The sequence below is a fragment of the Erpetoichthys calabaricus genome, chromosome 6 (genome assembly GCF_900747795.2).
Source record: "Erpetoichthys calabaricus chromosome 6, fErpCal1.3, whole genome shotgun sequence".
Classification (NCBI taxonomy): domain Eukaryota; kingdom Metazoa; phylum Chordata; class Cladistia; order Polypteriformes; family Polypteridae; genus Erpetoichthys; species Erpetoichthys calabaricus.
In genome coordinates this window covers 205,749,478-205,775,300 of record NC_041399.2, presented here as the reverse complement: position 1 = coordinate 205,775,300, position 25,823 = coordinate 205,749,478, and the positions used below count along the sequence as shown (strand labels likewise).

The window sequence follows — 25,823 nt, the reverse complement described above, 5'->3', positions numbered from 1 at the left end:
TATATATATTTATGTATATATAGATATAGATATAGATATATATATATATATATATAGATGTATATAGAGATATAGATATATATAGATATAGATATATATATATATATATATATATATATATATATATATATATATATATGTATGTATGTCTATATATATATATATATATATATATATATATATATATATATATATATATATATATATATATATATATATATATATATATATATATATATATGTAAGCTTATAAGTACTGCCTTACTTCTCTTTAAGAAAGGAAGACGTAATGATACTTGATTTAAACGATTCCATTTCTTGGTGGGTTTGCGTAGCTTATTGTCAATATCTTTACACCTGTTTTTAAGACTTATTGACTGAAATGGGCTTTCACAAAAAAAGTTGGGGCTTTGCTACAGGATACACCCTTCACACGTTAAGCAAGTACAAATAAAAGTGTATATTTCTGTTTTATTTAAACCTTTTAAGTTTGTATGCATAGCCCCATTTGGCTGTTTTAGTTTTTTTTTTCTTTCTTCGGTAATATTAAATCTCCTTAAAGAAAAAGAACATATGTATTTTACTTTTTTTGTATCTCTTTAGTAATATTTTAGTGTAAAAGGATAACCAGTATTTAAACCTTTTATGTTACTTTATAAAGTTATTTTACACAATGTTGAAAAATTAATAAGAAAGCTACATATTTTGGCAGCTGCTGCTTTAATTTTCAATGAAATGAAAAAAGCTCTCCAAGAGAAAACCTCAATGAAGAAGAAACAGTTTGCACTATCTAAAAAGGAGAAACCCTCATTTATAAAGGATTGCTGCAGATGACTTGACTGAAAATAAATTAATACTTCCTATGTGTATAATACATATTTATCTATTTTACTTATGCCTTTATTCCAGCAACTTGCAACAAGTATCTATCTATCTATCTATCTGATGTACAATTTGTTACATTACTTTTGTTTTTTGCAGCACAGGCAGGTGAAGTGACTTCCTCAGGGTCACACAGTGGTGTCAGTACCAGGATTTGAACTGACAAGCTCCGGGTTTACTGAAATATTACTGAAGAAAGAAAAAAAACGAAAACGGGCAAATAGGGCTATGCATACAGATGTCCATCCATCCATTATCCAACCCGCTATATCCTAAATACAGGAGCCAATAAGTAGATATGTATGTATACAGTATATATATATATATATATATATATATATATATATATATATATGAATGTATGTATGTATGTATATATGTATGTCTATATTTATATGTATATATATATATATGTAGATATGTAAATTTGTATATGTATATGTATATGTGGATGTGTATATGTATATACAGTAATCCCTCCTCCATCGCGGGGGTTGCGTTCCAGAGCCACCCGCGAAATAAGAAAATCCGTGAAGTAGAAACCATATGTTTATATGGTTATTTTTATATTGTCATGCTTGGGTCACAGATTTGTGCAGAAACACAGGAGGTTGTAGAGAGACAGGAACGTTATTCAAACACTGCAAACAAACATTTGTCTCTTTTTCAAAAGTTTAAACTGTGCTCCATGACAAGACAGAGATGACAGTTCCGTCTCACAATTAAAAGAATGCAAACATATCTTCCTCTTCAAAGGAGTGCGCATCAGGAGCAAAGCCTGTCAGAAAGAGATAGGAAAGCAAACAAATCAATAGGGCTGTTTGCTTTTAAGTATGCGAAGCACCGTGGCACAAAGCTGTTGAAGGCGGCAGCTCACACCCCCTCCGTCAGGAGCAGGGAGAGAGAGAGAGAGAGAGAGATAGAGAGAGACAGAGTTTGTTTTTCAATCAAAAATCAATACGTGCCCTTCGAGCTTTTAAGTATGAGAAGCACCGTGCAGCATGTCGCTTCAGGAAGCAGCTGCACAGAAGGTAGCAACGTGAAGATAATCTTTCAGCATTTTTAGACGAACATCCGTATAGTCTAGGTGTGCAAACAGCCCCCCTGCTCAATCCCGCTATGTCAGGATCAGAGAAAGTCAGCGCAAGAGAGAGAGAGAGAAAAGTAAGTTGGGTAGCTTCTCAGCGATCTGCCAATAGCGTCCCTTGTATGAAATCAACTGGGCAAACCAACTGAGGAAGCATGTACCAGAAATTAAAAGACCCATTGTCCGCAGAAATCCGCGAACCAGCAAAAAATCCGCGATATATATTTAAATATGCTTACATATAAAATCCGCGATGGAGTGAAGCCGCGAAAGGCGAAGCGCAATATAGCGAGGGATTACTGTATATGTATATGTAGATATGTGTATATGTAGATATGTTTATGTATATATATATGTTTACATAACCTCTTTAACACACTACTTCTCCGCTGCGAAGCGCGGGTATTTTGCTAGTATATATATATATATATATATATATATATATATATATATATATATATATATATACTGTACTGTATATATAGAACAACACATCCCAGCCGGGAAGTAGGATATTTTCCTACCTGGCCAGTGCAGAAGGGCAGACATGTTGGCTGGCTGTGGCCAAAGAAATAACTTTGTGCCCGGCCGGAGTAATATAATGGGTTCACCAGCAGAAGTCAGAGGCTAGGATCAGTTCCATCCCCATAAGGCTGGTGGCAGTGGTCCTCTGGTAGCATCCCAGTTCAGACATCCACAAGGATGCTTGGGAGTTAGAGTCTGGAAGTGCAACCCTGTCAGGGTCCCTGGGTGCCAGTGGGGGGAGCTGTCAGGGGAGGACCTCCTTGCTTTCTATGTGGAAAGGAGCCCAGTGCCTCACAATATCGCAGAGTCTGTGGAAGAAAGATGCCGAGTGAAGACAGGAGTGCAATTAATCAATGTCCATCCATCCATTTTCCAACCCACTGAATCCGAAAACAGGGTCACGGGGGTCTCCTGGAGCTAATCCCAGCCAACACATGGCACAAGGCAGGAACCAGTCCCGGGCAGGGTGCCAACCCACCGCAGGACACACACAAACACACCCACACACCAATCACACACTAGGGCCAATTTAGAATCGCCAATCCACCTAACCTGCATGTCTTTGGACTGTGGGAGGAAACCCACGCAGACACGGGGAGAACATGCAAACTCCACGCAGGCAGGACCCGGGAAGCGAACCTGGGTATCCTTACTGCGAGGCAGCAGCGCTACCATTGCGCCACTATGCCGCCCTTAATTAATGTTAGTTAATTAAAAAAATGAATAAACAGGTGAGTAGCGAGTATGGAGCTTTCTGCTTGCAAGTCAGAAAGACTCTAACTTCCCCATCTGCAGGCTGCTTATATAGTTTTTACCTCTCTGTGTCCTTTTCTAAAATATTTTTACATGTGCTTCAGTGTTTGCTCTTTTTGCAAGCTTTTTTTCTATGTCATCACATTTTAATTTGTATTCCTAGACATAGACCAGTCTTTTGCTAAGCGGTTGCTTTTAGGAAATTACAAAACATTCTTTTGTTAACAGTTGTTGTCACCCTGCTTTAAATATTCTTGCTTGCACACACACTTATAGTAGTCAATTGCTTATATCAGTATATCAATATCAGTACATTAGTAATACATATATTGTAGTATTGTATTATATATTATAGATTTCACAAGTCCGAGTCGGGAGGCAGTGGGCAACACTCAAAGGAAGAGCAGAAGGAGAGAAAAGAGAGAGACACTTGTACTAATTGTAATTGTGGTTGGTCCAATACTATTGTGTCTGAGGTTCGGGGGCTTAGTGGCACCCCCACTTGTGGTCGTACTATATATGAAATCAATATATATAAGAGTAATAATAACAATAATTTGAAGTTAATATTGATGTATCAGATTTACTCACTTCTGTGCATTTTCGTTTTTTCTGAAGGGCAATATTTTTCAGATAATCTACTGCAGTTACTGAAAGTGGCAAAATGAAAGGATTGTAAACGGGGTGGAGGTCCCACTAAAGCTGTCGTTCAGATAAATGCACGTCATAAATAACCTTCTACCACTTATCACCAGTGACATTTTGAATCCTGTCCTTCATTTTTCAGACTTGCTCATTGTGATTCTCAGGACACGTTTGTAGAAGCAGTCGATTACCAAAGTAAAAAAAAAAAAAAAGAGGGCCCATAGCGTCCTAATCAGCTCTCCGATGACTGATTGTCTGTATTCACTAGACTTGATCATATCAAAAGCAATTATCGGGGCCAGGCTGCTGCATGCAAACAAGTAGAAGCTCAAAAGGCAAAGCGTACTCCTTTTTTTCCAGTCTTCTGTTTAAATGACTAATGACTGCAAGGGCAGCCGATTGCATGTTGGAAAATGAGAGATGTGTATCTGGGATAATGCAGCGCTTTATAGATGTGGATGTGTGGGCTGTCAGGCAAATCGATGGCTGCTTATCGGAGATGTGCGTGTGTGTGGCGCTGGGGAAAGGGAGCGAACATCCAGATCGGGGTCAAGGCGTACAGGTCAGATGATCGCTCCTGACTGTGTGCCCAAGCAGCTCCTTCTGAGATAACCATACAAAGAAGACACCTTTGATTTCAGAAAGGACACAGCCCGTTCTTTGGTGTTATGTCTATAGGCAGCATGAGCAAAAGGCCATAAGGTGTCTGTTGTACTTATTGGAGGAACCACATCTGATAAATACAATTAAAAAACAAAAACCACAGCTTATTTTACTATGTATTTAGTGGACAACATATAATAGTTTAAAGAAATTGTCGTTTTTATATGCACCCAATTGATTAAGTCAGCATCCATTATCCAACCCGCTATATCCTAACTACAGGGTCACAGGGGTCTGCTGGAGCCAATCCCAGCCAACACAGGGCGCAAGGCAGGAACCAATCCCGGGCAGAGTGCCAACCCACCACAGTACATCCATTATCTAACCCACTATATCCTCTCTACAGGGTCGCGGGGGTCTGCCGGAGCCAATCCCAGCCAACACAGGGCGCAAGGCAGGAACCAATCCCGGGCAGAGTGCCAACCCACCACAGTACATCCATTATCTAACCCACTATATCCTCACTACAGGGTCACGGGGTCTGCCGGAGCCAATCCCAGCCAACACAGGGCGCAAGGCAGGAAACAAACCCTGGGCAGGGTGCCAGCCCATCGCAGGGCACACACACACACCAAGCACACACTACGGACAATTTAGAAGCGCCAAAGCACCTAACCTGCATGTCTTTGGACTGTGGGAGGAAACCCACGCAGACACATGCAAACTCCACGCAGGGAGGACCCAGGAAGCGAACCCAGGTCTCCTAACTGCGAGGCAGCAGCGCTACCACTGCGCCACCGTGCCGCCCTAATAGGACACAACACCTAATAAAAATATTTATCCCCTTTGAATTTTTCACATTTCATTATTATACAACTTTGAATCCCAATGGATTTAATTTGGCTTTCATGACAAAATGAAAACAGATCTCTGATCAGACCTCTTAGCAGACATCTGTTTTCACTTTGACATTAAAGAGTCTTCTTCTCTCTTCTTCTTCTTCCGGCTTCTCCCGTTAGGGGTTGCCACAGCGGATCATCTTCTTCCATATCTTTGTGTCTTCGTCATCTTGCTCTGTCACACCCATCACCTGCATGTCCTCTCTCACCACATCATTAAACCTTCGCTTTGGCCTTCCTCTTTTCCTCTTCCCTGGCAGCTCTATCCTTAGCATCCTTCTAACTGCGAGGCAGCAGCGCTACCCACTGCGCCACCATGCCGCCTAAATCAGCATTCATCCACCTATTATGGATCCAATTATTCCAGTTTAAGTTTTCAATGTCCAGAGCCTACCCCAGTAGCATTATGCACTTAAGGCAGGAAGCGAACTGAGCCCATTACATTATTTACTCATGCACTCACCTACGCCAGCCGATCTTAACGCATGGGCACGCTTGGCAGTTGCCCCACAAGCATAGGGGCCCCATACTAATCTATGTATGTTGTGACTTGCTGAGTGGTTGTGTAGGTAGGGGCTCCAGTGCACTGCTTTTCACGAGGGCCAGTAATGCTGTTAAGATGGCCCTGCCGATTAGGAGTTATCAACTAGTGGAGTTAAGGGCGTTAGTGATGGCTCTGAGGCTAAGGATCTGTGCCGCTACCCTGAAGGCTGTTGGTTCGAATCCCTGTTACTGTGAAAAGAGATCCTGCTCTGCTGGGCCCTTGAGCAAGACCCTTAACCTGCACTTGCTCCAGGGGCGCTGTACAATGGTATGCGAAAACTAACAAATTCCTAATACAAGAAATAAAGAACAAAAAAAAAACTAGTCTAACATACATGACATGATTGAGTTAATAAAAAAGGAGAAACCCATGCAGATGTAAGAAAAACATAGAAAGCCCATGTCATGAACTAGGAATACCAGGCACTAAAGAGTTCCAAAGTACTTTCAATAATGACCACTAGAGAGGGATAACACCATCAAACCCTGGCTAGTAATAAGGGCAAGAACCTAATCATCCTCTTTAAAAAAAACCCTGTGTGCGTCCAGTGTCCGTGTGTGTGTATCTTCTGGTGAAGTGTGCATGCGCGGGGCACGGTGCGACACTTCAAAGGCCACCTGACGCGTCACACAAGACAGAGAGGGCGGGACCTATAAAATATCGCGCGGCAGATCCAGTTGGATTTCGGTAAATGAGGTAAGACCTAAAACATAAAACAGGAAAAATTCAATCGGGTACTGAGACGCGGAGACCAGCTTCCCCATTGTTGTGCAAGTGTTCACTCTGAGGATGTCAGAGTTGCGATTAAGAAGCTTGGCCCGGTAAAGTGTAAAGTGTCAGTCGTTGAAGGGGTTTTCCTAAATATACGAATTTTCATGATATTACAATACGATGACTTTTAAAAGTAGATTTATTTTTGCGCACATTACATCAGTTGCTGGGGAGAATCTGCTGATTGCCCACCGTTGTGACAGAAAACTAAACGCATATTATGGACAGACTATTACTGTCAGACAAAAATTACAGGCATTTTACGAGAAAAATTTAATGAGGTAAAAGGTCCCTTGCCATTTAATATAGACTGTTCCTACTAATGTTAATGGACTACTGTTCTAGCGCCCGTTATTGTAACGGGTTTAATGTCTAGTTACAAAATAAAAGACTGACTCCTCACAAAAAGTGTTCCAAAGACAAAATGGAATTGCCCAAAAACACGAAGGTGACCCAAATCAGGCAAGTCTTAAAACTGATTCCAAAGGCAAGGTCAAAAGAAAACAAAATAAACAGGACACAAACTCCAGCAGCTGACAAAAAGCATAGAGAAAAAGAACAAGTGAACTCATCCCTCCCAGGCATGCTTGAAATGGAACGCCAGGAACTGTGGGAGACCCTCTGCTGGGAGATTTATAAGGCAGAGATTGGCAAGTGTCCCCCATCTCTCACTGGACGACCCATAGAACACATTAGACATGCAAAGAACAAAACAAAGAATAATGCAAATGAACAACATACAGAGAATCCAAAACAAACAATAGAGACGTAAAATGTGAATTTAAACAGCAGCCAGGGGTGGTGTAGATCTGACAGTCCACATGTACAGTGGCTGTTCAGTCATTCTACTACTGTGATGTGTGATTTAAGAGTGCATCGTATTATACAGTGCATTGTACTTACTGTAGAGAAAAGCCAGGCAAAATGACACCTTTTATTGGCTAACTAAAAAGATTACAATATGCAAGCTTTCGAGGCAACTCAGGCCCCTTCTCCAGGCAAGATGTAAACATCTTGATTACATCTCGCCTGAAGAAGGGGCCTGAGTTGCCTCGAAAGCTTGCATATTGTAATCTTTTTAGTTAGCCAATAAAAGGTGTCATTTTGCTTGGCTTTTCTGTACATTCATAATGGCTAACACGGTACAACACCCTAGTACTATTGTACTTACTGTAATTGCTACAACATTAATAAGTGTGTAATGAATATTCAGTGCATTTCCCATTAAATCATAGTTTCTGTATGTGATTCATTACCTGTGCAAGCATTTCAAACTGGTTATACTCTCAGATCCTGAATGGTACGTCACAGAATTCCAACAGGTGGCGCTTTTTCATGTTGAGTTACCAGCTATGGGAATCGACCACCTCTCTCACTCTCTCTTTCCTTTTCTCTCTCTCTCTCTGCTGCTTGTCACATGACTGATCTGTCTCTAACTTTGAGGCCAATAAATAGATCTGCTGTTATGGTCATTTGTGTAGTACAAGATTTATAGTTCAGAAAAAAAAGATGTGTGTTCCTTTCTGAATTTTCTTAATCTGGGCATACTTATAATGTTAAACTTGGTTCGTTAGGTAGAAATGCTCTTAATGATTACATGCTCGCAGAGAAACATCTCTTTTTACGATTTGGTTTGCACTGCCCTCATTGTTAATATAATGAACATCTGGAAAGTCTCCTGAGTCTAACACCCTAATATAGTGTCTGTATTTTATAACACTGGTCTACAAAAAAATATTGTTTTTTTTGCTTCTGGGAACTTCAGAGAATCTCTTTATTAAGTTTTTTACACTGATTTTAAATTTGAAATCGGAATTAAGCTAGCTCGTCAGGTTTTTGAAATACACATCACTGACATTTTGACACTTTTGAATATCAATATTATATATCAACACGATATCTGGAGTTTGGACTCTGTCCCACCAAAATTTTTTGATGTGTTTATTCTGAAAACAAACCAGAAGATGATACCAGAGACACGTTAAAATATATTTATGTCAATTTACCTCAATATAAAAGTGAGGTCAGTGTGCCCAAAAATGTTGGAGGCACTCGCTTTTGCGCTTGTACTGTACATCCGTCTCTCTTTGCAAGAACCAACAGCATGTCACCCATCATGCTCGGAGTGAATTTTCCCTGATATCAGTTTTCCATCACCTTTGTATCTTGATGAAATCTCTCCCCATGCTCATCTCTGACATCGCTTAGATTTGGTGGAAAAATGTCGAGATGAGAATGTAAAAAATGCATCTTCACTGACATTCTGGCTCCCCTAAGCTAATATACTTTCAGCATATTCTCCACAAGCTCAGTATAATTCTCAGCTCTGTGACTGTCAAGAAAATTCTGGGCAACCTGCACAAATGAGGGTGCTGATTCAGTTGGCTTCAGTTTCCTTTTGAACTCATCGTCAAGCCAAACGCTGTTCATGGATTTCAGGGCCAACAAAAACACCTTCCTTAATTTTGGCTTCACTATTCTCGAGACCAAATTTATTTCTTAAATGCTGAAACGCATCACCTTTACTGTCCAGTCACCCTAGTTGTCCAAGACCTGGAATATCATAACTAAAAAACGAAACGTGCTGGACAAAAACGGTTTTCAGATTTGGAGTCAGCAAGTGAAATTTGTACGGGTGAAAGAATCCCAGTAGCAAAATGCTTCTTGACCAGTGGAATTAGCTAATTGTGAAATGATTACCCAATTTGTCATACAGTAACTAAGATATCAGAATGAGTGCACCTTGTAAATTTCCTTCAGATGTCAGTAAATTAAGGTAATTTGTAGTGTCATATAATTAATGTACAGTTAGGTTCATAAATATTTGGACAGAGACAACTTTTTTCTAATTTTGGTTCTGTATATTACTGCAATGAATTTTAAATAAAACAACTCAGAAGCAGTTGAAGTGCAGACTTTCAGCTTTAATTCAGTGGGGTGAACAAAACGATTGTATAAAAATGTGAGGCAACTAAAGCATTTTTTGAACACAATCCCTTCATTTCAGGGGCTCAAAAGTAATTGGACAAATTAAATAACTGGAAATAAAATGTTCATTTCTAATACTTGGTTGAAAACCCTTTGCTGGCAATGACAGCCTGAAGTCTTGAACTCGTGGACATCACCAGATGTTGGGTTTCCTCCTTTTTAATGCTCTGCCAGGCCTTTACTGCAGCGGCTTTCAGTTGCTGTTTGTTTGTGGGCCTTTCTGTCTGAAGTTTAGTCTTCAACAAGTGAAATGCCTGCTCAATTGGGTTAAGATCAGGTGACTGACTTGGCCATTCAAGAATTTTCCACTTCTTTGCTTTAATAAACTCCTGGGTTGCTTTGGCTGTATGTTTTGGGTCATTGTCCATCTGTATCATGAAATGCCGCCCGATCAATTTGACTGCATTTAGCTGGATTTGAGCAGACAGTATGTCTCTAAACACCTCAGAATTCATTCGGCTGCTTCTGTCCTGTGTCACATCATCAATAAACACTAGTGTCCCAGTGCCACTGGCAGCCATGCACACCCAAGCCACCACACTGCCTCCCTCCACCATGTTTTACAGATGATGTAGTATGCTTTGGATAATGAGTTGTTCCACGCCTTCTCCATACTTTTTTCTTGCCATCATTCTGGTAGAGGTTGATCTTGGTTTCATCTGTCCAAAGAATGTTTTTCCAGAACTGTGCTGAATTTTTTAGATGTTCTTTAGCAAAGTCCAATCTAGCCTTTCTATTCTTGAGGCTTATGAGTGGCTTGCACCTTGCAGTGCACCCTCTGTATTTACTTTCATGCAGTCTTCTCTTTATGGTAGACTTGGATATCGATACGCCTACCCCCTGGAGAGTGTTGTTCACTTGGTTGGCTCTTATGAAGGGGTTTCTCTTCACCATGGAAATGATTCTGCGATCATCCACCACTGTTGTCTTCCGTGGACGTCCAGGTCTTTTTGCGTTGCTGAGTTCACGAGTGCTTGCTTTCTTTCTCAGGATGTACCAAACTGTAGATTTTGCCACTCTTAATATTGTAGCAATTTCTCCGATGGGTTTTTTCTGTTTTCGCAGCTTAAGGATGGCTTTTTTCACCTGCATGGAGAGCTCCTTTGACCGCATGTTGTCTGTTCACAGCAAAATCTTCCACATGCAAGCACCCACACATCAAATCAACTCCAGGCCTTTTATCTGCTTAACTGATAATGACATAACAACGGACTTGCCCACACCTGTCCATTAAATAGCCTTTGAGTCAATTGTCCAATTACTTTTGAGCCCCTGAAATGAAGGGATTGTGTTCAAAAAATGCTTTAGTTGCCTCACATTTTTATGCAATCGTTTTGTTCACCCAACTGAATTAAAGCTGAAAGTCTGCACTTCAACTGCATCGGAGTTGTTTCATTTAAAATTCATTGTGGTAATGTACAGAACCAAAATTAGAAAACAGTTGTCTCTGTCCAATTATTTATGGACCTAACTGTACATCAGTAGCATTTCATTTATGAAATTTTTAGCCATCTTTTTAGTTGCATTTGTGTATAATTCAGAAAGCACCTACTGCAATAGCCATGTTTGTCTGTCTGTCCATCCACATGAAACAACTCGGCTCCCAGTGAACTGATTTTGCTGAATCTTGGCACACTTGTTCTTAAGGGATATTTGTTAGGACAGTTCAATTCTTTCCTTGAATATCTCTGTTAAAGTGTACGGCATGTGTTTTTGAATTTACAAAATTTTGCATTGAGAAGCAATTTAATTTTTAATTTACTGTGTCAAGCATGCACACTTCAGGGACATCTTTAACATTTTGAATGTGAGGTACGAGTTAAATCGTATCTCACTGAGCCTGTCAGGAAGCGACATACATCTCAGACTAGCACCGCTATAGACGTCGCCAGTTTGTTGGCAACCTTTCCTGCCACTTCTCAGTTACCTACTACAGTGCTGTCAATAATGGATAGCCACAGAATTTTTGCTTTGCGCCCTCCCCCAACATAGCCTAATGACTATGGGGGAGGAGCAACAGCTTTAGATTCTTCAAAGGTTTTGATCTCTGGTCCAACATATAGTCCATCATCAGGACGCCACAGGTTCATCCACCTGCAGATCTCTGAGCTTACTCCTTAACAGGGTTGGCTGGATGGTATTGAAGGCACTGCAGAAATCAAAGCCCATAATCCTCACAGTGCTGCCAGCTTTGTCCAGGTGAGAATAAGCCTAGTGGAGCAGACAGATAATTGCATCCTCCACTAGAATCTTTGTGTGATAGGCAAACTGCAGTGGGTCCAGGTGGTCTACCACAAGAGGAACCAAATAGTCCAGGACCAGCTTCTTGAAGGTTTTCATGATGTGAGATGTAAGTGCCACTGGTCAGTTGTCATTAGGTGAAGAGATGCCTGCCTTCATTGGAGCTAGTGATGTTAAAAAGAGTTTCCTAAATTAGGAAAATTGATCAAATGAATTTCCCCGTTAACTATAATGTTTGCTGATGACATTGTGATCTGTGGTGATAGTAGGGAGCAGGTTGAGGAGACAATGGAGAGATGGAGATATGCTCTGGAGAGGAGAGGAATGAAGGTCAGTAGGACCAAGACGTGTGTGAATGAGAGGGAGGTCAGAGGAGTGGTGAGGATGCAGGGAGTAAAGCTGGTGATTGTGGATGAGTTTAAATACTTAAATACAGAGTAATGGGGAGTGTGGAAGAGAGGTGAAAAAGAGAGTGCAGGCAGGGTGGAGTGGGTGGAGAAGAGCGTCAGGAGTGATTTGAGACTGACGGGTATCAGCAAGAATGAAAGGGAAGGTCTACTGGACGGTAGTGAGACCAGCTATGTTATATGGGTTGGAGACAGTGGCACTGACCAGAAAGCAGGAGTCAGAGATGGAGGTGGCAGAGTTAAAGATGCTAAGATTTGCATTGAGTGTGACGAGGATGGACAGGATTAGAAATGAGGACATTAGAGGATCAGCTGAGGTTGGACGGTTGGGAGACAAAGTCAGAGAGGCGAGATTGTGTTGGTTTGGACATGTGCAGAGGAGAGATGAGGGGTATATTGAGAGAAGGGTGTTAAGGATAGAGCTGCCAGGTAAGAGGAGACGAGGAAGGCCTAAGAGGAGGTTTATGGATGTGGTGAGAGAGGATATGCAGGTGATGGGTGTTAACAGAGCAAGATGATGAGGACAGGAAGATATGGAGCAATATGATCCATTGTTGCAACCCCTAATGGGAGCAACCGAAAGAAGAAGAAGAAGATTTATAATTGGCTGGCATAGTGGCACAGTGGTAGTGCTGCTGCCTCGCAGTATCCTGAGTCCTCCCTTGTGGAGTTTGCATGTTCTCTCTCTGTCTGTGTGGGTTTCCTAAGGGTTCTCTGGTTTCCTCCCAAAGTCCAAAGATATACAAGTTAGGTGAACTGGTGATGTTATACTTGCCCTAGTGTGGTGTGTTTAGGTGTGTGTGTTTGCACTGCGATGGCCTGACACCCTGTCCAGGATTTGCTTCTGCCTTGTGCCCTATGCTAGCTGGTAAAAGCCTCCAGTCACCCCAACGACCCTGATTTGGATTAAACAGGTTTGAAATTGACCATGACATGAACCTTTCACACATACACATCCCTCCATAATGTTTAGAACAAAGACACATTTTACTTTGATTTAACCCTCTGCTCTAAAGTTTAAAATTACAAATCAAACAATTCAGACGTATCTGGAAGGTTGCCGGTTCAAATCCTGTTAAGTGCCAGAAGGGATCCTATTCCATTGGGCCCTTGAGCTAGGCCCTTGACCTCAAAATTGCTCCAAGGGAGCTCTACAATGACTGACCCTGCACTCTGACTCCCTAAGGTCAAGAAGAAAAGATAATTAAGTGTATCAAATGAAAAAATAAATAAAGATAGATAGATAGATAGATAGATAGATAGATAGATAGATAGATAGATAGATAGATAGATAGATAGATAGATAGATAGATAGATAGATAGATAGATAGATAGATAGATAGATAGATACTTTATTAATCCCAAGGGGAAATTCACATACTCCAGCAGCAGCATACTGATACAAAAAAACAATATTAAATTAAAGAGTAATAAAAATGCAGGTAAAAACAGACAATAACTGTGTATAATGTTAACGTTTACCCCCAGCGGTGGAATTGAAGAGTCGCATAGTGTGGAGGAGGAACGATCTCCTCAGTCTGTCAGTGGAGCAGGACGGTGACAGCAGTCTGTCGCTGAAGCTGCTCCTCCGTCTGGAGATGATCCTGTTCAGTGGATGCAGTGGATTCTCCATAATTGACAGGAGCCTGCTCAGCGCCCGTCGCTCTGCCACGGATGTCAAACTGTCCAGCTCCATGCCTACAATAGAGCCTGCTTTCCTCACCAGTTTGTCCAGGCGTGAGGCATCCTTCTTCTTAATGCTGCCTCCCCAGCACACCACCGCGTAGAAGAGGGCGCTCGCCACAACCGTCTGATAGAACATCTGCAGCATCTTATTGCAGATGTTGAAGGACACCAGTCTTCTAAGGAAGTACAGCCGGCTCTGTCCTCTCTTGCACAGAGAAACAGTATTGGCAGTCCTATCCAATTTATCATCCAGCTGCACTCCCAGGTATTTATAGGTCTATACCCTCTGCACACACTCACCTCTGATAATCACAGGGTCCAGGAGGGGCCTTGGTCTTCTAAAATCCACCACCAGCTCCTTGGTTTTGCTGATGTTCAGGTGTGGGTGGTTTGAGTCGCACCATTTAACAAAGTCCTTGATGAGGTTCCTATACTTCTCCTCCTGCCCACTCCTGATGCAGCCCACGATTGATTAAATTCAAACCTATTTGACATCTGTTGTCCTACTTGTACCCTTAGCATTCCTGGGTATCCTTTTGTGTCTCAGCCTGTCTTGCTCGGCACTTCCTCTCTGGAATGCATTCCCACAAGGCCTGCTTCTCAGACTCTTTCATTTCATGGTGCTTTGCTTACCTCCTGTCCACTACTTTTACTAAAATCAGTGGTAGATAAGCCCCCATTACCCAGCTGAAAGAAGGAGAAGAAGAAAATGATTTCCTCCCACTCTTAAGAGTAATAACAAATTTGCATCACTCTGAGATTTTTAAGGCAGTTAGGACCCTTTTCCTACTTGAACACTATGGGCACTGATCTAAAATCCTGGTCCAGTTGAGTATGTTAGGTAGGTTGTATGTTGTCAACATGTCTGCCTGTCACATCCTCATCGACATTCTGAATACTTTGATGAGAGAAGGAACAGCATTTGTGCAAGCAGGAGGGCCCTACAATGGGCTGATATTCTCTTCAAGGTTTGTGAAGAGCTTGAGCCCACGTTTGCGATCCTTCATTAGAAGCTGAAAGGTCTTAAAATATTGTCGAGTTCTGAAAAGTAAAATATATTTTCATTTACCTCTTTTTGTCCAAATATGAAGATTCCGTTTTTTCTCAGCTACGTCTTGATTGTCTTGAATAATAAAAAGGAAAAGCTATAGCAGAATTTAGTCTCAAAATGGTAGGTTAATCTCAGGGCGTTGAACTGAACACAAGCACAGCAGGATTTCGTCCCTAAGGGATAGGCAGCAGCGGCCTCATAATTCATCTGCGATAAAACATCTACATGTAGTGTAAAATAATCTCCAGTAAGGAAGGCAATATTTCATTGAGTTCCCCATCTTTTGAAAATCCTGCCAGCTTGATGCTTTTTCCTTATCATTTTAAATGACTTCCCTGTTTTTATGATCTATGTGAGGTGACTGTGCATACATATATAAAATCTTTAATTCCCACCTAATCTGATTCACCACTGCAGCAGTGGGAAACAACCCTGAATAGGGCAGGTGTCCACTGCTGGGCTCACACACAAATCCACACATCCTGGGGACTAATTGAGGTGACCCCCATGGGGCATGTAGAAGGAAATACAATACAATACAACACAATACAATTTACTTTTCTATAGCTCAAAATCACACAAGGAGTGCTGCAACGGGCTTTAACAGGCCTTGCCTTTTGATAGCCCCCCAGCCTTGAATCTCTAAGAAGACAAGGAAAAACTCCCAAAAAACACCTTGTAGGGAAAAAATGGAAAGAAACCTTGAGAAAGGCAGTTCAAAGAGAGACTCCTTTCCAGGTAGGTTGAGCGTGCAGTGGGTGTCAAAAACTAAGGGGGTCAATACAATACAATACACAGAACAGAACACAAGTAATCCTCAAAACAATAGAAATATTACAAGTATGGAGCAGAATTCAACAGTAGATGATATCATATAATATGATTTGGATATGTTTAGAGTCCTGGAGACCTCGGCCATCAAGCTGCCTCCCCCTATTGGCCATTCCACAGCTGAGTCAGCACTGGGCAAGCCAATCCGATGAAAAGGACCCCTCTACCCAATGATTCCTGCGATCCTCCATCAGGGATGACTTTACCTTAGGCAGGCAAAACAACTTGGCAGTAGGGCAGTGGCACCGAGTGCCACATTTGAGTACCGAGAAGAGAAACAGAATAGGTGCGGGTTAGTAACAAATTCTAACTATCATGTTACTTATGTTTAAGTAAAAAATGACTAACAACAGAGATGCAGACTGCAAAGCTAATCAGCAGCTCTAGTCAGGGTGTGCTAAACTGAAGTAGTGAGTCTTCAGTCGGAATTTGAAAGCTGAGACCGAAGGGGCATCTCTTATAGTAGCAGGCAGACCATTCTACAGTTTAGGGGCCCTGTAACTAAAAGCTCGACCTCCCACTGTTATTTTATTAATCCTTGGAATCATAAGCAGATCCGCATCTTGAGATCTTAATGTATGTTCTGGTTTGTAAGTCATAATAAGTTCAGACGAGTAAGCCGGACCTCGGCCATTTAATGCTTAATATGTTCAAAGGAGGATTTTAAAATCTGTCCTAAACTTAACCGGGAGCCAGTGTAAGGAATTAAGAACTGGAGTTATGTGTTTGTATTTTCTTGTTACTGTAATAATTCCTGCAGCAGCATTTTGGATTAACTGGAGGCTGTATAAAGAACAATTTGAACATACAGTGAACACCGCATTGCAGTAGTCAATCTTACTACAAATAAATGCATGAATTTAGTTCTCAGAATTCTGCTTATTTAGAAAACACCTTAATTTCCCAACATTTTTAAATTCAAGTCAGCAGAGACATAAAATTGGCTTTCATCTGATCTCCTTTACAAGCCAGAGCTTTCTGTTTATCTCCTGTACCCCTCAGTCCAATGGGGAGGCGTTCTGTTCCCAGTATATGCAGTATTTTTACAATAGGTTCCATCATTGACTAAAACTTGACCTTCAGTCCTTTGCACCGGACAAATCATGGACATGTTAGCTTTTAATGTCTGACGATGTTTAATGGACATGTGTGAATTTTGCACAAAACTTCTGCTATTATTTTATTGACTTTGGGGCCTCCGTACCCGTCATTGGTGTTTCTTCTGGATTTTGTCCTTGAGTAACTCCCATGCTTGGTAGTGGATTTGTAAAGTTTGCCTTTAGGACGTTTGAGTGCTCTCTGATAGCCATTGTGTCCTGAGCTACTTTTCCTTCTTAAAGTGCAACTTTTTCTGTCCCATTAGGTGATGATCTGCATATGAGCAGCACAGGGTGTTACATGATCCTCCTGACAGGCACTTGGAGCTTCTCTGGCAACTGCTCTGAATACTCAACTTGTGTTATGGTAGAAAGATGCACTGAAACTTAGAAATAAAAATTAATCACCATCACATCTCTGTGTGTACTGTTTTATTATTAAAAGAACAATGGCTTGACTGTTTATATTAATCTCAAAAGTAGATTTAAACAGCTCTCGATTCTGATCTGGTTCTTGTAGTGCCTTATTCATATCTGGCCTGCCTGAGTTGATTCCATCAACACTGATTTCATTATATGCTCTTCATTTTAAGACCTGTTGAATATGTACAGTATGTTACCTAAAGGAATTCTATGTCTCATTCCACACATAGTTATTATTTAGACGACATGAATTAATTTCCTCAAAATCTACACTGAAATGGCAGATGGCAAAATATTTCTAAAAATCTGTTAATGTAAATAAATAATACTAAAATTCTATACTTCTACTTTGAATTGAAGTTGGTACTGTAGGAAAATTAACTCTTTACCAGCTTTTGCTGGAAAAAATATGTAATTGAAATTATTTTATATTATTTAAGATTAAGTTTTTAGTGTAGATAGATAGATAGATAGATAGATAGATAGATAGATAGATAGATAGATAGATAGATAGATAGATAGATAGATAACAATATTTTAGTTAAATATTAACTAGTGATCAAGACCTTTTTTGGAAAGCAAATGCTCCTTCAAGTTCCACCTGCCTAAAATACTAAAGAATTTTCAGAATAATAAGTTTACATTGCAGTGTTTATTATTTTTAGCAACTCTTACCTCGGTGTATCATGTGACTGAATACACATAACAAATCATTTCTTTCAGCTTATTAACTCTAAGCTTCTTTGTAGTAGCAATCCATCCATAAACCCAAAGTAGACATGGAGTGCAGGTGGCTGTAGAAGGGAACCGGGGTGATGGCTGCAGGAGTACTATGAGGGATTTTTTTTTTCTTTTGTGTAATTTTTAGCTTTTTAGAATTTTTAAACAGAACAACTACTAATGAAGTGTTTCTTTAAATTTGTTCTCCAAGAGTTTCCTTCTGGAAGAACTTACATAAGATTTGGCAAGTATGTGAAGTTTTAAATCTGTACTGAATGCAAACATTGTATATGAATAAATGTAAGGTATACTGTGGTAATTCTAAACTATCTATGCTACAGACATCTTGTCTTTATATATTATGCACAACATTTTATTTTTTTTTCCTCACAGGCATGAAAGAATTCACACCAAGAAAGACAGCTACATGAAGTCTTTTAAGTCCAACCAGGACTATGTGGATGACTTAGCAACATTAGAAGTACTTGACGAAGTAAGAAATTGGACTCTGTGTTAACGATTTTCTACTATATGCTGTTTTGTTGATCTGTTTATTTTAATTGTTAATAGTATGTTTCTACTGAGTATCTATAATTTATTTATTTATTTATTAAATTGTGGCAAATAACACAATGTCTCAAAGCCATATTCTTGTATCTATCTATCTATCTATCTATCTATCTATCTATCTATCTATCTATCTATCTATCTATCTATCTATCTATCTATCTATCTATCATTATTTGTGTCATCAGATGAATTAGTTACAGTATGTAAGCATCAGTATATTTTAAAATGTAATTGTTTTAATATTTTTTGGTCTACATACAAAAATGGAGTATATGAATAATTATGTAAAGAAATAAATTCTTGCTCACATATCATTGTGTTTTTATTGTGATATATCAGAATACATTTATGTATGTATGTATGTATGTATGTATGTATGTAAGCATGTATTTATTTATTTCTTTATTTTTTGCTCTAAATATTCCTTCATTCTGTGTAGCAATGAATTAGACTGAGTGCCTTAAAGAATGTTATGTTGTGTTTATTGCTATTAAATGTGTTCTGTCTTTTCATTTACTGAATCGTTTTATTCCAATTCAATTTAATTGACTTCCTGAAATACAGTACTTTAGTTTTCTTATTCTGGGTTCTGTTTAGCCATGTTGAATTTCAAAAAGACAGCTTTAATCCATTTATGTATACTCAGCAATACCAGGTACTTCTACCTGTATGGTATATTAGTATGTTTTGAGAGAAAAAGACAGAGATAAAAGTGTCATATCAAAGATATATAGACAAATGGATGTTTTAAAAGGCACTATATGATAGATAGATAGATAGATAGATAGATAGATAGATAGATAGATAGATAGATAGATAGATAGATAGATAGATAGATAGATAGATAGATAGATAGATAGATATGCCTTTGAGACCTTATGATATTTGCCACAATTTAAAAAAAAAATAATAATAATAATTTATGATAAAAATAGATACTTCACAGCTCATTGAACTTAATTAAAATATTAATATCCAGCTACAGTGGTATATGGCTAATGATTCTGAAATAATGAGTGATGACATTACAGAGATATTTGTGAAAAACACTAAATGTTCAAAAAGTTTTAAAAACGCTATAAATGAATTGAGATTTAGATAGAAATAGACATTTGGCTGGAATAGAAGTTTGGCTAGAAATAGACATTTTACCTTCTTTAGTCGTTTTGGTCAGTGTTGTTATATTTTATTCAATATGCTGAAAGGTAAGCTGTGATCTCAGTCTGACGTTGTGTGCCCTCTGGAGCACTCAGGTTTTCTTCAAGGTCCTCTTCGTATTTGGCTTCATTCCTCCTTCCCTCAATTCTGACCAGCCTCCCTGTCCCAGCCACTGAGATGCACCCCCATAGCATGCTGCTGCCACCACCGTGCTTCACCTTGGGATTGGCAGATGATGGGCAGTGCCCGGTCTTCACTGGCTATAGTGCTTGGAGTTTCTGCCCAGAGAGTTCAGTTTTTGTTTAATCAGACCAGAGAATCTTTTTTTCTTCACGCTCTCCGAGTTCTTTAAACAGTCAAACGCCTTTCACTCAAGAGTAGCTTCTGTCTAGTCGCACTACCATAAATGCCTGATTGATGGAGTTCAGCTAAGATGGTTTCTGTCTGACAGGTCCTCCCATCTCAGGGGGTCCTGAAGCTCTGCTAGAGTGACCATTAGATTCTCTGTCATCTCTCTGACCAAAGTCCTTCTTGCCCCAGACTGACAACTCAATGAAGAGTCCTGGTGCTCTCAAACATCAATTACTGAGGCCACTGGGCTCCTGGAAATACTCAAATCTTTAGAAATAAAAATAATCCCCTTACTCTAATCTATTGCCTCACCAAAATTGGATTGCAGAGGTCTACCGAAGGTTTGTTGGACTTTGTGGCTTGGTTTATGTCCTGATGTACAGTGTGACTTGTTGGACTTTATTTACACAGATACACGAGTGTCCTCCTCAATGATGTCCAGTCAATTCTTTTTTCCACAAGTGGACTCCAGTCAGGTCCTAGACACACCTCAGGGGTCATTAAGGCAAACAAGAGGCACCTGAGACACAGCAAAGGGTCTGAATACTTAGAGAAAAGAGAGATTTCACTTTTGGATTTTTAATAACTTTTTAAACCTTTTTGAGAAAATATTTTGTCATTATTGGTTATTGAGTGTAGATTTTATGGTAAAAAATGGCAAATTTAGCAATGTAAAATGAAATCTACAACACAGTAAAGTGTGCAGAAAGTCAAGGGGTCTGAGCACATTGTTGGGTCTCTTTACATAAATTTTGCAGTTTAATTAAAATGTCTAGAATTAGAACTTTTACCACATCTCTTATCGTTTTTCAAGGCATTTGTGTTACATTATTAATGTTTCCCTGTTGATACTTATTGTAAGTGGATGGAGAAGATAAATAAAAAGAATTTAATTTGGAATTAAACAAATAGAAAGCGTGAAAAATAAATTAAATGCACTTTCCTCCTTTACCAGAATACAGTAACTGATCAACTGCAGAAGCGCTACGCCAGAGAGCAGATCTATACGTATGTGGGAGACATTCTCATCGCAGTCAATCCATTCCAGAAGATGAATCTCTACACTCCTCAGGTTGGCAGGGAGGTCCACAGGGGCCATTTGTTAAAGCTACTTTCCTTTGAAGATCATTAACTTTATCATTGCTGTTAACATAAAAGCAGAGATTCTTCTGGTTATTTTGTGTATACTGTCGGTTTATTCTAACTTTCATTCAGCTATAAGTATGTTTTACAAAAAATTCATTTGTATGCATTATTGCATTCTGAATTGCTTGTTTAATTGTTCACAGTACACAAGAATGTACATTGGAGCAAAACGGACAGCAAACCCACCACACATTTTTGCAGTTGCTGACATAGCGTACCAGTCCATGGTCTCTTATAATGCAGATCAGGTGAGCTCAATTATTTAATCAAAATGTACTTTATGATAAGCTTACTCTGTCTGTCTGTCTGTCTGTCGAATATATAATACCTCTCATATCTATCTATCTATCTATCTATCTATCTATCTATCTATCTATCTATCTATCTATCTATCTATCTATCTATCTATCTATCTATCTATCTATCTATTATATAGTGCCTTTCTTTTCTATCTATCTATCTATCTATCTATCTATCTATCTATCTATCTATCTATCTATCTATCTATCTATTATATAGTGCCTTTCTTTTCTTTCTATCTATCTATCTATCTATCTATCTATCTATCTATCTATCTATCTATCTATCTATCTATCTATCTATCTATCTATCTATCTATTATATAGTGCCTTTCTTTTCTATCTATCTATCTATCTATCTATCTATCTATCTATCTATCTATCTATCTATCTATCTATCTATCTATCTATCTATCTATCTATCTAAAACATACAGAAAGTGTACAGTCTGATGTGGACGTCAGCGACGAAGAAGGCCGTAAATTGCTGTGGAAAGCCCTTGTTGGAAGCCTCATTTTCTAGTCTATGGAATGTTTGATGATGATCTCTGTAAATGGCTTTTGGCATCTCTGTCCTCAAATGGAAACACTCGGTGGCCTCAGTCTTTCTCTATCAGGGTCTGGCATCTCTGTCAACTACTGGACCGGTTCTCCATCTTGGAGAACTTTATATTGTTACAGCACTGGACAAAGTCGGAGCATAAGAGGAGTCGGAGCTCTCCACACTCATACACGTTATCCCTAAACAGACAAAATGAGCCATGACGATAACATCACTTCACATTCCAGGGCACAAGGGCTGATGTTTGTATTTATTCAGGGCATGTAAATAGTCATAAATATATTTTTTGTTTATTTTCTTTTGCAGTGTGTTGTAATCAGTGGTGAGAGTGGTGCTGGGAAGACTGAAGGAGCCCACCTACTAGTTCAACAGCTAACGGTTCTTGGAAAGGTAGACTTTTTTTTTTCCTATTAATTCTGCAGTCTGAGACAATCTTACTAGCTTTACCTCGCAGTCTAGAAATTGTGGACGCTAAGTGGCGCTGTTGCCCCTTTAAACCCAACAGACAGACACACAGGACACCAGGTAAAAGCACCCAGAAGTATTTTAATAATTCTGTTCTTTAAATAGTGCTCTTCGTGTACCATAGCCACAATAAACAGGCCAGTAAATCACCAATACACAAAACTCTTTCTCTCTTCTCCACACCTCCCAGCAGGCATTGTCCACCTCATCCTGACTCCGGCTCGCTTGCTAGGTTTTCATCAGTCATTTATATAGTTCTTGACCTGGAAGTGCTTCTGCTCTTCCGTCCACGTGACCTGTCAGCACTTCCAGGTCAAATGAAGAATTAAAGTTCTTTAATCAGCCCAGAAATACTTCGGGGCTTCTGTTCTCGTGACTTCCTAGTACTTCTGGGCTATAAGGGAAGCACAACTCCCCCTGTCCTCCCACAGCACCCCCTGGTGGCACCTAACAGGGCTAAGATAGCAAACTCCAAGTCCCAGGATGCCCTGTGGGAATCCAGGGCACCGCTATACTCCAGGGGAGCTGCCATCTAGCGTCTTGGGGGAGGCAGTGCCCAAAAGTAGCTTCCTTCCCCCATCCTTTCCTTCTCTGGGCATCCCGGCTGGGAAGAGCTGCCAGCCTTCTCTTATAAAAAAAGTAAAATGAATCCATGGCATGGAGGTGGCTGCCAGATGGATGCTGACTAGGTGGTAGCATACGCAGAACAGCACCTTCGCTCCAGCCATTGCCACAGTGAAAGGTGCGCTGTAAAGCACAGCTAGTTAAGCAACAAAGACAGAAACCATTGCAAGCTGTTAATTCACAAGGCGTATTTAATTCAAATCCTGCAATCCAAAAGTCAGTGTTTAAGACAGGCGGAAGACCATAAATGGACAAGCAGAAAGGAAAAGCTACAAAATCCCACAAGAAAAAATTTTGTACAAGAGTCCAACAAAAAGAAAAAAATATATATATAATAATAAGTAATTTACATTTATGTAGCACTTTTGTAACCTACTCAAAACACTTTACGTAGACAGTAGGGAGCTTCTTCAACCTCCACCAATGTGCAGCTTCCTCCTGGATGATGTGACGGCAGCCATTCTTGCACCATTCTTGTACGCTCACCATATATTAGGTGGTGTGACAGGTCATGTCATGGAGTGTTTAAATGGGTTCAGTTATTTAATTTTAGCAGTTTTAGTGCACTTCCCCAAGGCATTACCTTCCCTGAAAAACAGCTTACACGTGAATGTGTGCGATCTTTAGAACAAGTTCATTACTGTGCAGCGCTCCCCATGTCCGGGTTCCTCCGACTGTCCAAAGACTTGCATGTTAGGTGAAATGGCGATGCTAAATTAACCCTAGTGTTTGTATGGTGTAAATTTATGTGTGTGAGTGTATGTGTGTGTGTTTGCCCTGTGATGACTTGCATCCTGTCCAGGGTTTGTTTCTAACTTCCAACCAATGCTAGGTGGGACTGGCTCTAGCATCAACCTCTACTAACATCCCTCGACCACCCTCAGACAAAACCATTCCCCACCAACTTCCCCCAGACCACCCACACCAAATCCATACCATGTGACACTGGTCTAGATGAACTCTTTTGGTGTCAACCTATAACACCATATAGGAGTTTCTTCACGCAGTTGCCGGTGGCTACACAAACACGTTCAACACTACGAACAGCTAGGGACCGATCAACTGATGGTGGTACATCACTTTCGTTTTCGATCTCCAGATCATTTGTGTCAAAATTGGAGCCCGATAAGTCAGAATCCAATTCAGCAATAAAACGCAAAATGTTCGTCATGAAATATTGTGCATTGCGCATTTGCCTTATTCTCTCATTAGATCTGCCTTTAGCTCCAGTGCCGACAGCTGCATGAAAACTGTCCATTCCTGCCGGTTGCCAAAAAAATATTCAGCCCTCAAAGAATTAAGCGGGTTAGAAAATGACAAGTGGAACATGGTCATTATCTACTGCCATCTGGGGTTGTTACAGTATAAATCGGCCAAGTTAAGAGCTAAGAGGGGAAGAGAAGAAAAAACAAGAAAGGACGCAAAACAAACAAAAGAGAATAGCTTGGGGTGTAGGCCTTTCGAGAGAGCCAAGGAAACGGCTACATGAGGAAGCAGAACCAGTGGTTGTCATGAAGATCACTAGTGGAACAGAATTCAAATCTTTTGCTCTATCTTAGCACTTTAAATGAATGAATTAAATGAATATGAATTAACTTGAATCTCGTTGAGCCTCTACGATATAATTTGTATCTCAGTATATGGCCAGTTTACTGGTGAGTATACAGCCAGTGGAAGTTTTTACAGCACAGCGTCCCCAACACTGCACTGCGGCATGGTAATCCACACAGATAGACGATGATAGACCGTAGGGTAAGTGCCCCTGATGACCTCACCATCACCTCTTCAGTAGCTTTTAGCAGTTTTCCTTGATGGGCTCTCATCCAAGACTGGAAGATTGACAAATAAACTGTTACAGTGCATCACATTCCTCTTGCTCCTTCTATCACATGACTACAATTTCATTAATGTGCCATAGCAACAAACACTGATTGGAGGAGCCAAGAGTAATTTGCAAATCAAAGGCGTGGCTAAGGGACTAAGGGGGTAGAGGGCCGGCTCACATCCTAACAGTGCCAATCAATGCACAGATATCTCTCTTGCTGCTGCCTGTTCTCCTCAGAGAGAGTACCAAGAAAAAGGTGAATATTGTTTACTGCCTGAGACTCACATTTAAGATTTAAATCAAGTTTATTTTAGTATTAGATAAATTTCCCATCACCATGATATATATATCTCTGACACTACAAATGGAATAGTTCTATGTATTAAGATTCCCACACCCCTCGTTTTCTTTGTATTGCTAGAGTGAAACATTTGGCCAGGCCACTCTCTTTGCATCTGAACCTTGTCCTTGTTTAATAAGTGAGTCTCCTGTAAAAATACTAACTTGGCATTTAGACTTTTTAAGGGTGAGAGTACTTTCTTTCTCTTTAATTCATGATTGAGACCCTTGACATTCCAGCTCACAAAGTTCACAATTTGGCCAGGGAAATATTTCTTCTGAACTTTTGTTGACATTTTGTAGTCTTAGGTTAAGGTAGTACATTGTACATA

General features: G+C 39.9%; 1 protein-coding gene across 1 annotated transcript in view; it reads left to right on the top strand.

The window, feature by feature from the left end:
* myo3a (myosin IIIA) overlaps window positions 1–25,823 on the top strand; it is a 458,747-nt gene that overhangs the window by 216,831 nt on the left and 216,093 nt on the right. The window contains exons 10-13 of the mRNA XM_051929020.1: window positions 18,547–18,646; window positions 21,188–21,304; window positions 21,522–21,626; window positions 22,545–22,628. Coding sequence (XP_051784980.1) covers window positions 18,547–18,646; window positions 21,188–21,304; window positions 21,522–21,626; window positions 22,545–22,628 — 406 coding nt within the window. The remainder of the gene's footprint in view (window positions 1–18,546; window positions 18,647–21,187; window positions 21,305–21,521; window positions 21,627–22,544; window positions 22,629–25,823) is intronic.